General features: G+C 38.9%; 1 protein-coding gene across 14 annotated transcripts in view; it reads left to right on the top strand.

Moving 5' to 3' along the window:
* Window positions 1-15,819, top strand: part of msi2b (musashi RNA-binding protein 2b) — a 211,990-nt gene extending 196,171 nt beyond the window's left edge. For 6 of the 14 annotated variants that reach the window (XM_028420833.1, XM_028420827.1, XM_028420830.1 and 3 more), the window contains 2 exons: window positions 15,174-15,242; window positions 15,342-15,819. In XM_028420833.1, the coding sequence (XP_028276634.1) occupies window positions 15,174-15,236 (63 nt within the window). In that variant the 3' untranslated portion in view covers window positions 15,237-15,242; window positions 15,342-15,819. Of the gene's footprint in view, window positions 1-330; window positions 402-1,609; window positions 3,845-15,173; window positions 15,243-15,341 lie in introns of those variants that run through there. The other 8 variants (XM_028420832.1, XM_028420826.1, XM_028420829.1 and 5 more) reach the window with 5 other exon arrangements.
* Window positions 15,820-16,365: the final 546 nt, after the last annotated feature.

Raw genomic sequence — 16,365 nt, 5'->3', positions numbered from 1 at the left:
CCTTGTTATATTTCCTTGTTACCTGAGCCCATTTGAATTGAATGTGTCTTGAATGATTAAATGCAGTATGAATCATTTACTTTAGAGCACATATCTAACATCACTCTACCATCAAAATGTCTTCCTGTTGTAATTTTGCAGTCACTGCGAGCTGTTATATGAAAAGATAGCTGCTATGATACGGCGGCTGTCTGCTCCGACGCTCAACATGATCCAACTGAATCAAAAACGTTCACATTCATGCTAGCTGGTAGAAAGTTGATATGATATATACTCACTTTTCTCTCTCTGAAATGCATACTGACAAAAGCACTAACTGTACACTTTTAGGGCCCGTTGATTGCGACAGCTTTTACAAATGGATACCATTGAACAGGTGGCCGGTTGCCATCTCATCAGAGGTATTGCATTTATTTACTGTCTATCAGTCTATCTCGTTGTTTATTCACCTCCCTGGTCATGGCAGAGCTGGTAGTAGAGTGTGAGTGTGACTGACTGACTGTTTCACGTCTTAAAGACAGGAAAAAAAAAACCATCAGAAGAAGCTGCTCATCCACTGTAAGAGTATCAGTCATGATTTGTCTGCCTCAGTAAAGTTGAAGTAAAGTCACACTCACACACACATGCTACCAGTTCTTCTTCTTCTTTCTTTCTTTTTAACATTTTTGAAATGTTTCCACCCTAAAGTAGTCACATATTTTTTGTAGCAGTGCAAATTTTGTACCTTGTCATCCATACAGTGTGGTTTATTTTTGACCCGAGCTCAGGTTGTCGGAACTCTCACCACAATGACTAAAATTAATCTTCAAATCCCAAACATGTGACTAACAAGCAGCTTTGATGTTCATTTTTTTTTCAAAGCTGTAAATGAAAAGTAACAAAATCATTTTATTCTTAATGCTAACGTGGCCCCAACACAGCTGTCACACACAGTATCACACACACTCGTCATGGCTTTTTGTCTGCTGTCAGCTGGGTTTGTAGACATGATGTGTGTGTGTGTGTGTTTTACATTATAATGTGTTTGGTTAGCCAAGCAGTACAGCTAGGTTTATTCCAAGAATGAGAGGATGAATATTCATGATTAGTATACACGGAGTCACAGAGTGGCCATAGAGAGAGAAATCTATATATGTATGTATTGAGGCCATATTTTACTATATGTAATGATTAAAGTTGTGTTGCCACACCTGCTGCCATTCATTGTCATGTTTTAGTGGAGTTCCTTTACATGTTTTATGATAAATTTTTAATGAAGTTTTCGAAAGGATTTGGAGTACTGCACCATGTCTCACAGCCAGCACCCCCTCGTGGTTAAATTGTTAACGTGATAAAACGAAACCTCTCTCAATATAGTAAAATGTGACCTTTATACGTATGATTTGTATTTTTCTTCTTCCTTTGGCCACTAAGCATGTCAGGCAGCTGTAGAATATTTACATGAACATACGGTACAATCACAGCAAGTGAGTTTCTGGTGCTTTCACATTCATTTAATGCTATTAGGCTAAAATATTTTATTTGGAAGTCATAGATTCATTTGTCAGCAGATATATGTGTCTTTTCTAATGCTGATGTTTGTTTTTTTTCTTCCCTTTCTTTCACCCAGCAGAGTATATCTGGTGGCCCAGGAAAGACAGGAAGAAGTTTCTAATTGGCTTTGTGTGCAGGTGACGCTAATCCAACTTCAAGCACTACAGCGTCACCCGGGCAAAAAAAAAAAAAAAAGAACGCAAGCAGGAAGCATATGAAGAAAGAAAGAAAAAGAAAACGTTAGTCATCTCAGAAAAATAACAACTGCTGTACTATAATCCAAACCTCCTATAACTTCACCACCTGGTTTGGTATGATGTTTCACGTCGAGCTCGTTCACCTGTTTCCTTCCTCTGTTAGCTCTCTTTTGGTTTTTTTTTTTTTGGTTTTTGTTTTTTTTTTATTAGGAAGTCATTCTAGTTTAATTTTGTGTCGTTTTATTTTATCTTCTAGTATTGTTGTGTAAATGGGTTTTTTTGTTTGAAGTAACATGGGTCATAGCCAAGAATATCTGCAAGTCTTCATCTTTGTATGGGTTAGTAGTGTGAAGGAAAGAAGGGTGGGATGTTTCCGCCAAAAAAAGAAAAGAAAAAACACAGAAGAAGAAGAAGCTCACTGCGGAATGAATCGGAGGAAAAAAAAATACAATTTTAAAGAAGGTATCTAAGTAATAAATCTTAGTAGCTGTTTTATTTTATCGTGACGTCTCATTGTTAACCATAATTACCTATTTTTGGGCAATACAAAGAGGACTCCAATATTTTTATGGTCCTTTTTTATAAGTGTTGTTTTTGTTGTTTAGAAATATATATATATGCTATAACAAAATTTCATATAACTACATTGTGAAAATTCAAACTTGAGAAAAAGAAATGTAGCTGTACATATTATTCCAGTCACTGCATATAACCAACTCAGTGAGAGAATAGCATATTTTTGTGATGGTGTGTCAAAAAGAACATGTTATAGCGTGTTAATAGAAGAAAAAAAAAGCTGTAAACACTTATTATTATTATTATACTTTTTTTTTCCTGCTGGAAGACAGTATAACAAGCCCACAGGCGCACACACACACACACACACACCTGCTCTGTAAATACTGAAGCTGAATAATTTTACAAAGTGTCATACCAGCAAATTTACAACCAGTGAGTTTAGGCAGATTTTGAGAAATAATAACAATAATTCAAAAAAAAAACAAAGCAGAGCCTGATTGGTATCTTTTGTCTAACTGGGTAAGATATCAGTATCATTTCAAAGAAAAAAGGTGATTTAATCCAAAGCACACTGTACTTAGATGTGAAGATTAGAACTTGAACCAAGCATTTTACAGTGCTCTGTGCATCCTGACACTTTTATACTGAGAGGAACTTGTTAGCTGTGTGTCGAAGTTCGTTTCATCCTGCTTGTTCTTTTTTTTTAACACTTTTTCTCTGGATCTTTTTCTTTTTGTTTTATTTTTTGAATGAATTAGGTAAAGTAAACATTTTGATACCATACCTCAGCCTTTGTGAGTTCTATTGTTGGAATCATTGGCAGGTTTAATTTATTCTCGTGGTTACAAAAAGACAAAAATGAAAACACTGAAAGGTAATTAAGCAAGTAATCATTGCACTGTGAGTAGTAAAGTACAGGCCATTTTTTTCCTATTTGCACATGTATATGTTGGCTTTTTAAAGAGAAAAGAGAAGAAGAAGGAAAAAAAAAACGGCCCTGTGCTTTGGGATAGTATATGAAGGATGTTTTTTGGGGGGTTACATGTATTCACACATGAGTTAACAGCTTGAAAAATAGTACCTTGATATTGTTGCAGAGGATTTCTTTATTATATTAGACCCATGTCTCATCTGAGGATATTTATACAGGGTCGCAAGATGACACTGAATTATTCACTATCTGTGGCACACAGTATGTGTGACTAATGGTTTTACTCATCATTTAATAATAATAATAATAACAATAATAATGTGCTCCAGTCTGGATTTGAAACTCATCAATGTTTTTTTTATTTTACCCACTTTGTTGTTGTTTTTTTTTGTTTTTGTTTCTTTCAAAACAACCAGGTAAAGAAATATGCTGGATACTTCTAAATGGCATGGAGGAGTGATGAAGTAATAATTTAAAGAGTTAAAAAAAAGAGAAAAAAAACCCTTGTAATGTTCAAATGTAAAAGAAAACAAGAAATACAAAACTATAAAAAAAGAAAGATGCTTCTTTGCTGATTTCAAGTTTAATCAGAGTTTTATTGATACTTTGTGGTTTATATATGAATAATTGTAATATACTATTAAAATGTACTGTGCATCCATTACTTTCTCTCTTTCCATCCCCCATCCTCAGAGATCCTATCTTATCTTTTGTTGATCATTCATGTACTTCATTAGTGTGTAAAAAAATCACAGTTAACTTGTAAACAGAGTGCTGTCTTTGATACCAGTGTAGTGCTCTTTGTTGTTCTCCCTTTGCTCTACCTCTCCTTTCTCTCATATTTAACCCCTCCCTCCCTCTCCCCCTCCCTCTCTCTCTCTCTCTCGCTCTTTTTCTATCTCCTGTAATTACAAAGTAGATGTTATATAGGACTCATTAATATAATACTTGTAGTGACTTTAGTGGATTTAGGACCAGTCAAGATAGACCTTTCTCTCAATGATCATGTTATTCTGAGATTTGCAGACAATTATTTTGTTAGAGGTTCATTGTAATTTATTCCCTGTATGTTTTTTTTTTTGTTTTTTTTGTTTTTTTTGGTTTGTTTTTGCCACTCTCACATGGTTTCAGCTAACCAAAGCTCTCATGGATGAACAATAGAGAAAATAGTTTGCTGTAAGATGGAATTGTACACAAGGCATTATTTGGATCCCCACCCTTGAATGTTTTTAAAGGGGTGTGCCATACTACCTTAAATGCTAATGCTAGATATGCAAAACTTTTCTTTTAGAATGTTTTTTTTCTTTTCTTTTTTTAAAGAGGGATAAAAACTCAAATCATAGACAAAGATTTTATGTGATTAAAAAAATATTGAATATATTTATAAGCGATTAGTCATAAAATCAGTCATACAGCTGTTCTTAGTTCAGATAATCTGACAGATTATTTTCCATCTGATCATAAATATGGTTCAGTGTAAAAACTGACTCCGCGGTGTGTCAGGCCTGATCGATCGATGGTTAAAATTCCTTTCTCGAAGCTGTGATTTAAATATCACCTAATGTTTAGAGGCAGCTGCGTTCCAAGCAAAAACAAACCTGCCGTACCGATAAGGTCAGTTCAGTTCAATCAAAATAATAATATGTTTTTAATATCAGGTATTGAATTCATTCACCTCATTAGGTCTTTAAATTGAATACTGTTAACTTAGCATTGCTGTTGATAAATCACATTGTATAATGCAGTATGGAGTATATGGCAGCTCTGTCTGTGATTTAAACATTTAGAAGGAAGAGAGATAAGAACATTTATTGTCAACTTTTAAAATAATTTATCACAAAATACAACCCAAACAACACTTTGTTCTCTCATCGCACATTTCAGTGTGTGAAAAACCGATATAACAGAAGTCCAACTTTTATTTACGCGGGCTTTTATTTTGACAGAATTAAAGAAAAGTGTTCTTCCTGTTTATTTTCACCAAACAAGAAGCTCATTAGGAGCTGTGGCCAAATCCAATTCAGCTGTCACTTCATCTGACAACCTGCAACAAGTATAAAAAAAAATACACTGCTGTGGTGCCGGGTAGCTCTTCCACTATAATTAAACCTTATTCAATGAATTAGGGATGGGGGGGCACAGCTTGACATAGATCATTCTCCCTCATGCAATATAAAATCTTGATTGTTTTGTGATCCTGTAGCTTGGACTTTAAGGTAGCATGGCTCTGTTGCTGTAATTTCATTTTCTCTCTAACTGACAGCAGTTTACAGCTGATGAATGTTACACATCTTAGTAGACTAGCTTATCCATTTTGGGGAAGAGGGGAGGGGTCTTGGTTTATGAAAAAAAAATAATTTAAAAAAGAAAAAAAGTCAACCTGGAAGGTGTTGACATTTGTAGTGTACTACCGTATCCATTTAAACTTGAATCTTGAGGCAAGTGCTAGGCAATGGCCAAACACAAATTTTTTTATATATATATATATATATATATATATATATATATATATATATAAACTCATTCATAGTGGGAAAGCCCCAACCCTGAGACCACACACACACACATGAGGTTTCTGTCGTCTTGGAGTGTGTTTTTTTAATAGAAACTGCCATCTCCCAGAAGCTGGGACACCAGGCAAGGACTTTCTGTTAGACTGTGTTCCACTTCCAATGAGTTAGACTGACTTTGAAGGCTCATTGAATGTGTCTAGAGCATTTATATCCAAAAAAAGAGGCTTATTCATAGTGGTGCTAATGGTTTTAAACCAAGACGATGTGCCCTTATCTCTGAGAGATACTGGATACTGTCCTGTTGACCACAAAGTTAGTCTCCCAGTCCACAGAGTGACTCACTAACATTACTATTTATAGGCTGGCCTCTCTTGACGCAGGATATAACAAAGATCAGTTCATGTTCACAAAAATCCAGAGCGAACCCTCCAAGGTGACAGAAATGTGTGCTGTTGTGTTTTAGGGTGGATTTCCCCCTTTCAAACCATTTGCCATCTCACCCATGCTCATCACTAAAACACATAATTGCAACATATATATATATATATGTGTGTGTGCATAATGATGAATATATATATTTGCAATTTTCACACTCACCTGAACTTGTCTGAATAATATTAGACTGGAGACCTCAGCTGTATACTGAACACTCTTCACACAGCTACACCCAGTTCATGTAGTGGAATCATTGTTAGCTTATACCAACACGAGAGTTCACCCCTGGCGTGTGTTGTCGTGAGTTCGGAGCAGACCGCATGGCCAAGAGGGGAGCCTGGAAGCTCCTCAGACCGCATGGACGGCAGTGTGAGGCTCTGCTGTGCTTCCATGTTTCTGCAGGCTGAGCACAGAGCTCTCTTCACTGCTGTCTTGCCCATTCCTAACACTTGCCCCTTTTTTTTATGTTAACCGACTTTTTATGGCGAGAGACAGACAGACTTGACTGACATCTGAAAGCATCTTTCAGGTTATCATATGGCTTGCTTAAGCCCTGTTGTAAAATATACTAAAATAATAATGATAATAATAATGGATGGGGGTCTCTCACATATCAAATGTGGAAAGTCTAATTTTATATTTGTATTTTCAAATAATAATATTGACAAAAAAATGTCTGTGAAAGGTTTCCATCCTCTACTGTGGTCCAGAAATTGATGTGTCTGTCTGGAAAATAAATAAAATAAACTGAATTGTTATATTACTCGTTTTCACTGTTGTGTTTGTGTCTCAGCATTGTTACACATTCAGTGGACACTTTCAGGAATGCATTTCCTTCACTCTCAGCGCGCCGCGATGCTTCGAGGTCACTCATAAGTCAGCAGGATTAAACAGTCTGAGCACCGAGGTGCATATGGTGGAAAGCTGGGAATAAACAAAAGTAGTGGCGTGTAATTCTGCTGCCCCTCAGTGGTCTCTCCCTGTGCTTTTTTATTTTCAGCACAATCTCACGGAGAGCATCGATATTAGCTGATCTGATAATATTGATGCTGAGGGGATGTGATTGAGGAGGATGAGCAAACAGGCCTTAGAAAAGCAGCCTCGATTGAGATGGTGAAATGATTTTCTTGCTGCAACTTTTTCCTTCTTTCAGAGGATTTTTTTTGTCTTGTTCCTTTTATTGCGACACTATTCTGTCCTGCATACCCTAACCTGGCAACAGCAGTAATGGTGTTAAAGAGTTTTCTGCTGCAAAGACGCAAGATGCAACTGAAGTTCAGGGTTTAGGATTTTAATGTGGGGGCTTGTCAAGTGAGACCAACAACCCGACAGCTCCATCACTCATTTAGACAAGGTGATCTATGAATTCTGACTCAGATCAATACTACTCTCAGCTCTGTTTTTTTTTTTCACAGCTGAAGCTCCAGAAGTTTAGTTCACGCTGCAGACATTTTTATATGTTTGAGTACAATCATTATAGAGACATATGCAGTGAGCTATAATGTGGTAAACAAATGTAACTAACAGCACTGATGTGTGTGCAGTTTGTCCAGATTCAGGTCACTGCAATTAGCAGAGAAATTCATCAAACAGTTGATGCTCACGCCGACTGTTTTCATCTTAAGAGGCCCTAACTGCTTGACCTTTCCAGTCCACCTGCCTTTAATTAAGTGCTAATTAAAAGTGCCATTATGATCAGAGAGCTCCGGCACTTCTTGCCGGCCCTTTAAATACAAGGATTCAGGTCTTGGGAGCGGCGAGACAATCAGCAGTCGTCGTGGGAGCTAAATGTCAGCTCACGGCAGAGAAAAGGAAGCTGTGTTAATCTGTGGAATCAAAGTTTGCTCTGAAGAAGAAATATTGCAAGTAATATTTAAGCCTTTAACTGTGATGTGCGTTTTAAAAAAAAGATTTTTTTTAGTGCATCTGCTGCTGCGGCTGCCTAATTAAAGTGACAGGTTAAAGGTCATAAGCCTTCACTTTTAACCCTTTACATTCAGTTCAAGGCTGCTCAGAAAACTTTTGACTGGCAGCAAACACACACATGCACACACACCAAGCGAGTGCATACAGCGGCATGTCACAGGCTCATTTGATGGCCTCACCTCATACCAGCAGCTCTGTGTGAATTTCCCATGGGCCAGTACTAACAGGCTGAATGTGACAGCTCCTGGCAAACACAAACAAGCCACGGTGTGCAGAAATGCCACAGCAAGCAGGCAGCGTGGCAACAACAGCAGTGGCGGCGGCGGCAGCAGCAAGTGGCAACGCCGCGGCCGCCATGGAGGTATAATGAAGGAGCGGTAGTTCAAGAGGCGGTCTGTTGTCACCTCAGTGCGCCTGACAAGTAGAGCTGAGGAATACCTGCCCGCCATGCATATTCATGTTGTGATGTGGTGCTGCAGGTGATACACAAATTCCCCTCCCCCTCCCCATCACCATCCACCATCCTCCATCCTCAGCCTGCGAGGACACCTCAGGGCCCCTCACAGTAATTAAGAGCTAGTCTGAGATGCTGGCATGTTTAATTGCCAATTACAGGTAGGTTAGATATAGATGAAAATGACAGCTATTTATGTAGTACATCAGCCTAAATAATCAAGCTGTGTTTATACCTTGAAAATGGGAATGGAATGAAAGGTTGGGATGCATCCAGGATCCCCACACAAGCCTGGCATTGTAAGGAATTCAAGTGCAATAATGAGCAATGTTCAATGGATATGCACTTAATTTTCTGTGCATCACTAAATTATCTCCCTGCACAGCCATGTAATGGTTGCTCCTCTTTTGAAGCGGAAAATTTTTTTGACAGAGCTGTGTAATAGAGTCAATAGTTGATGAGAAGACTGCTGTGGATGGGGAGATGAGGCACTCAGGTGGCTGTTTCCTCGCAGACTCCAGGCCTAATGTAGCCTTTGGCATGGAAATTGACGTGACATTGATGGGCACTCTCCCGCCAGCAGAGAGTCATGCGCCTGCACAGCCTTCCAATTCACTAATAATTGCTGATTAAAAACTAGTTAAGAGTCCATGAAAACTCAAATGTGCATTAACCAAATGACCTTCTGGGAATGGCAAACACAGTCTGCGAGGCAGGAGCGGCTTGGTGTTTGAAAGCCGCCCCTGGATTGTTTGAGAAACAAACAGGAGCGAGCTGTGCGTCGCTGTGGAGCTGCTGTTAAAATTATTTTGACTGTGTCTTAATATTGAAATTGTTTTGTAGCTCGCATCAGCTTTTCATTACAGCGAGGGGCCTGTCAAACTGACGCAGGGTTATCAATAACATAATCCATAGTATATCCATACTTCACAGCCAAATGATTGATTGTGGATTCAAGTATTTATCTTTATATTAACAGCATCGAGCTATTTCAAACTTCATAAAATTTCCCTTTTCGTGTATTCATTTACAAACTGCAGAGATAACACGATTGTGATCTCATTACTGCTTCATTATTCCTCTAATATAAATGATGCTAATTATAATTTAATTTGAAATGAAGGATTAGCAAATTATCTTTCTGTGTGATTTTGACAGCATTTTTTTCAACATATATAATATTTACAGAGGAAATAAATATATATATATATGTTTACAGCCTCTTTTCAAAGTTGTATAGCCTGAGTAATTTGGGAGCAGTATGTAGCTGGCAGCATATAAAGCAGAGAGGAGGCCATGAGCTAAGTGACTCAGAAAATTCACACATTGTGTTCCTCTTTTCTCTCATATTATCCACCAGATGAAGCATTACATGCTTACAAAGGCCATCAGTTTTGGCCCAGATCACAGAGGATGCAGCTGTCTGTTCATTGTTCATCATCATTGTCTTCATGGATCTGATGATGCTCCAGAATCAATAGTTGCCTTAGAGCGAACTAGTGAGCAGCAGACTGTAGAGGCAGGTAAGGAGTGACAATTATCACTGGAGGACACGGTGAAAATACAAAGTAAATGCCAAGGGAGGAGAGAAAAAAAAGTGTCTGTGTTGGTGAGATCATTACAGATGGATTAATGATTACTGGGCTGGGTGCTGCAGATTTCTGCCTTCTAAAGCCTGAAAGAAAGAAAGAAAACAGATGCCAGTGAGATTTCTAGGTCTTACAGTGCAGAGGCCTCCCATGGCAACAAATACATTAATGAGAGATGAATGTGTTCAGGGGGATGAATGCAGGTCAGAGGCCTGATGAAGCTAATAGTGTTTCAGAACTTTCTGCCTTAAAGAACCAGTGTGTAGGAATAATGGGATTTATTAGCATAACAAAAAGGAATAGAGAAATTTATAGTTAGGGTTCCAGTGGTGCATCATCACCTGTTACTACAAATCACAAATCATTGTGTTTTATAGGTTGTAAATCCTCTTCCATCCAGCACAAAGAATCCAAATACTGGGGTGTGGTTGTAGTTCCTTGAATGGCCACTAGAGGCTGATTCCAAAAACGTCACTCTATGATGTTAAATGTTCAGCTTTATAGCAGAAATGGTAGAACTATAAACATAAAGAAAAGAAAAGAAAAGAAAGTAACCGTCGCCATAGCAACCTGCATCCTCACCAGTATAGGCTTCCCTAAATTCTGCACACTGGTCCTTTAATTGTTCAACATCTAAAAGCAGTGTACACTATCTTCATGCTGGCTGTCACATCCTGTTGTGATGTGTTTTAATTTTGATTGATGTGCATTAAAGCTCACACCGATCTGCAAGTTAGAAATAGCGAAGATAAGTTTGTCAGCCTTCATACAGTGTGCGGAGGATTTAAAATCCCAGTCGGAGAAACAGCCTTAAAATGGCAGTCAGTGACACCTCTGATGTCCAGAGCCACTGTCAGCAAACAGCCTTATCACGGCGCAGTGTATTCCAGCTGTGATATGGTATCATCAAAGAGCACATCTACAAAGTATTCCTGTTATGATATCAGAATTTCCATGCCTTTTGCAACGCAGTGAAAAAAAAAGCTCAGAAAATCAGTTTGGCTGCTTCTGAAATCACTGCAAACACTAATGAGAGCTGAAACCCAGCACGCACGAGCAGGGGCAAAAGCATTTTCACTGGTTAACACTGCCACGCAGAGGTCTGTAATCAGATAAGAGCTGATTTGAGTGAAATCTCGAGCAATTTGTCACAATGTGTGCGAGTGAGAAATGTGCCAACGACAAGGTCAAGCTCAAGGTCGTCCTCATATCTGTCATTATACAATAAAAACACCATATTCATGAGAAGAGTGATCACATTTGTCTTTTCTTAATGGTTATATTAATGTTAAAAAACACCTTTACTTGTGAGCATAACTAAATTCTCCGCAGCTTAATAATAGCAGAAGACATGGTGATACATTCACAGCAGCAGTCTCTTGCCTTTATTTTTTTGTTTCCCTCCGCCTGTATGTCTGTCTGTGTGTTTAGACAACACATACTCTTATCAATCTCTGCACAATAACAGAAAACAATTTGCTAATGTTTTGAAAATAGCTTTCCCATCCCCTGCTCCAGCATTGAGAGATGTATGCACAATTTCATAAACACAATCAGCGCGCTGAATGGCGGCACTGATATTCTGAAAAAAAAAAAAATCTCATTATTGTTCCTGAGCTATGGAAAAGCAGTCAATGGCCCATATCACACAAAATGCCCCCCCACCCCCACACCCACTCCTCCAGCCCACTAGCACACAAAGCTTAATTCCACCTAGCAGCAAACAATATAGTGCAGCTCGCTGGAAGAATATTAGACATGACCAAAAGGAAACCATCAGCCGGACGGCAGCTCCTGCAGTGTGGACGGTGTGGAGGCACCGCTGGGCTCCCCTGTCTTGTTTTATATAATCTGAGCTGCAGTATCATCTGAGTCATGTCTGATTTCAATAATCTGAATCTGAATCTCTTTAGCGCAGAGCCAAAGCGACACCTGCGTCACAGTGCGTTCCTGCATATATGGATTTTCAGCCTTTTGTAACTTACTCCATCTTCCTCTCGCTCGTCCACAAGTGTCTGAGGACTGTGGGTAAACAGGAAATGAAGGATCAGCCGTGTGGGATTATGGAGCACAGGGACCTGAACTGTGGGGCATACTTGTAGGTTTCTGAGACCACTGAGCATATGGACAGCTTGGGTGATGGATGATGACAGTCCGCTGCATAATCGCAGGGTTTCAATGAGCCATAATAATGATGGCATGAATGTATCGAGGCTCTTCAACACTGCTTTGCATTTTACATCAAGAGTCTTAGAAGCTTCACATTACGGGCACAATATAGCATACCATAGTGCTTTTAATGTCCACATATTATATTTAATATATATTCATGCACCAAGCACTGCAGACCAACCCTCTATTACAGCCTATATGGGCCTTCCACATATGATATAATATATAATTTATCATCCAAATCATCCAAGCTAAAGACAGTCTAATGAGCCTTAGCTGCACTTTGTGTTTGGTAATAATGAGCAATTGTTAGCATGCTAATAGGCTACAATATATGGTTAACGCTTGTCAGACATTTGCATGTTAGTATTGTATGTAATACATGACAAGTGCAGCAACACAGTAAAATAACCATGCTCTTAGATGTAGCCCTGGTGTGCGTGCTCTCCCATTGCTCCCGAACCATCTGAGCCCGCTCTCCTCTTCCTGCACTCACACATTTCCAGCACTCTGCTGATGTTAATTAAACTCAGAGAGGGGTTCAGTGTTTAAACCTCAGGGTGAAAGCTGGAACTGGCCCAGCTGTAGTTGTTCTTTGAACCGTGATGTACATCAGATCGGTTGCAAACTTTGGCAAGTACTCCGTGCTGACATTTGGTGATTTAAGGTTTATGCTGATCATCACAGATCACTAAATGTCAGGGACGGTCTGGTCAGGGCTGATATATTCATCCCAGGAAAGCAGGAGATGCTCCGGGATGATACACTGCCCCTGGTTTTTTTGTCCCCCTATCAAGAATAAGCAGCATGTAAGGACTCAACAGAGAAATGGCCTCATAAAACAGTTAGTGTGAGAAGAACAGTTCTTGACCTGTATGGTATAAATCACATTGTGACTTACAAAACCCAACCAAAGGCAACAGAAGAGTGAGACCAAGGATGAGGCTTTATAGAGAATGTTGGTAACACATGAGCATTTTGCTGCATGTTTTCTTGTAACATGTATATAAAACAAAGATTTCGGCTCTTGTTGTGCAGGTTTCTTCACTTCTGACTGACTTGATGTGTGGTCATAGGTTTTCTTTTATGGGCCTCCATTTGAAACGACTGATGACGACATGAAACTCATGAATGAAGGTGTGAATTGTGATGAAACATCCTGTGGATGGATGTATGAGTTCTGCTAAGTGGCTGATAAGTGTAGTCTCAGCCCCCTTTAGAGATGTTTTTTTCCTGTTCCACCCCTCTTTTAAAACCATCTGTCCTCTCCTTTCTGCTTGAATTGAAATAAATGTGTCCAGGATAATTTGATTACATAGTGGAATGAAGGATGACTGTTCATGCAAAGCAATGAGCGCCTAATTCAGATCTGCTAAACTCAATGCATAGATAGAATAAACATGTTAAAGTCCGCTGGAGGAGATCACTGTGTGGCCTCTGTAAAACAATTGTTGTCTTTGATTCTCACCTTTGTAGTTATTTATTTATTTATTTATTTTATCACAGTGCACTCATCCTTTTTGCAGTATTCCAGAGGCGTGAAGAAGTTTCAGACATCTTTTTCAGAAACACAGCACAGAAGAATTGTTGATACAAGGATCAAACCTTTTAGTGACCTTCATGTACACAGGACAATCTCTCAGAGCACCAGTGCACTAACCATCACGCCCCCCCCCCCCCCCCCCATGTGGCCTACATGAAGTACACAGTAATCAAGGTGAAATTGAGGGGGGTGTGCTGGTAAACACCAGTTCAATTCCACTGACATGGTGTGTGTCTGTGGTGAAAATACACCACCTGCAGTGTTGATGGCGTCCAAGGTCACCAAATAACTTTTACTCCAGTTACCAATAACACAAAATACAGGACAGGGCCGTGCAAAAGGGTTATTAGACTCTCACTCATCGATACTGGGTCCAATCCCTCCGCTTAGCGTAAAGATTTATCATATTCAGTAAATGTCATGTAGGTGTTTAATGAATCTAAATGCTGAGTGTGCCAGTGAGATTTTAGACTTCTGCTGTCTGCACAGATATTTAAATATAAAATCAAACAGGTGAGTTACACAATTAAGGAAGACTATTTTAGTACATTGAGAGTAATACAAAAAACTCAAACTCAAATAGAGTTAATAACAGTCCAAATAAAACCATCAAAATAAATTTAAAGTAAATGTCTATGTTGTCAGTTGCTGCTCCAAAGATCACCTCTTTAAAATCTAAGCAGCATCTCTATTTTCTTAGACTCGTTGTGTGTTGGTCATTTGTCCACAAGGGGGCGTCTTTGAACAACAATCAGCACCTCTGCTCATCGAAGATGATACAGCAGATCCAGAGACTTTTTGATCAAGCTGAGCTCATTACTCGCACATGACGTCCACTAATGCAGTCCACGCTGAACAGAGAGAGCCTGTGAACACACTGACTCCCCGACATATGCTGGAGGAGCAGAGCCACAGATGTCTGTGCAGAGAAGTTCCCATTTGATCCATGTGCTGTTTCTATTGCTGCTGGCATCTAATAAAAAAATACGTGTAACTGCTGAGAATAGTAAACAGCTACCTGTTTGTATAACTGGTAGCTGTAAACTGACACATGAGAAGCAAAGGTCTGACCTTTTAAACCCTGTATCCTAACTTACAGAGTGAAAAGTCCTGTGCTCTGTGTTTACCTTACAGCTTTATGGAACAATTTACAACATGACTAAGACACAGACTGTGCTGTATAACTTACTGTTTTCATGTTGTTCTGATAACTTTGTAAATGGGGAAATGGCCACCAAAGCCAATACAAGTCACACTATGTCTACACCAAACCATTGCACAACATCCATTACTCCTATGAATTGCATTAACCCTTTAATATGTATGTTATGTATGTTGTATTGCATTGTTGTATGTATTAGGTTGTGGAGAGAGAGACGTGGAACAGGGAGCGCAAGCTTCATCTCAGGAAAAAGTATTTATAATAAGAGGTGAGACATTTTGCTAGTTTTTAGTCTCCTTCTGCATTATATGATTGGTTGGATATTCATTAGCAGCATAGATTTGTACAAATTAATATTTCTTTGCAGAATACAGCAACTGGCATGACGTCTGGGTTGGAGTCACCAGAAAGGACCATCACATTCTTCACTCCCTGGAGAACAGTCTGCTTGACATTTCTGATGGGGTTCACCTTTTTGGTGTGCAATACATCTTTCTCCCTCAACTCCGAACAGATCTCAACACCTTTATTGGCAGATAGAATACCCACCCTCTATGGACAGAAGGAGGTCTCAGTCCTGAGCAGCTGTGGTGTATGGGAAATCTACAAGATCTTTTCAGGTCATTAGTCAACCCTAACCCTAAGATAATTATTCTATGCAGATATCCACTGTATTATTAAAAAGGCAGTCATATTGGAAACCTGAATCCAATCCAGCACATCTGGGACATCATGTCTCGTTCCATCCACCACGTTGCACCACAGACTGAGAGGAGATCCTTCAGAACGTCCATCGCCTCATCAGGAGCATGCCCAGGCGTTGTAGGGAGGTCATACAGGCACGTGGAGGCCACACACACTACTGAGCCTCATTCTGACTTGTCTTGAGAAACTTCCACTCAAGTTGGATTAGCCTGTGATGAAATCTGAGTATGGTTCCAAATCCAGACCTCCATGGGTTAATAATTTTGATTTACAAGAGCAGCATGGTGGCTTTCTGTCAGTTAATTTACAACATGATTAAGACACAGACTGTGCTGTATAACTTACTGTTTTCATGTTGTTCTGATAATTTTGTAAATGGGGAAATGGCCACAGTATACCAAAGCCAATACAAGTCACACTATAGTATGTTTTTTTTATATAGAATGTTTTTTTCTGTACCATATAAGTAGTGTTTTGATAATATTGTGTAAAAAAATAGAACATGTCATAGTAGTATGGTTATTTTTGCAGTTTTAAAAGTACTATAATTTTTTCCTTATTTTGTGCAGTATAACAAAGAATACTTATACTACAGTTTGATATTTTGAAATGCCATCTTTCCATTTGTGTGGACATGTGCTAAGTTGTTAGTTATATACTATACTATACTATATATTAATACTTTG

This window comes from Parambassis ranga, chromosome 14 (genome assembly GCF_900634625.1).
Source record: "Parambassis ranga chromosome 14, fParRan2.1, whole genome shotgun sequence".
Taxonomy (NCBI): Eukaryota; Metazoa; Chordata; class Actinopteri; family Ambassidae; genus Parambassis; species Parambassis ranga.
The sequence above is the reverse complement of the archived record's forward strand: the minus strand, read 5'-3'. Positions and strand labels throughout refer to the sequence as shown.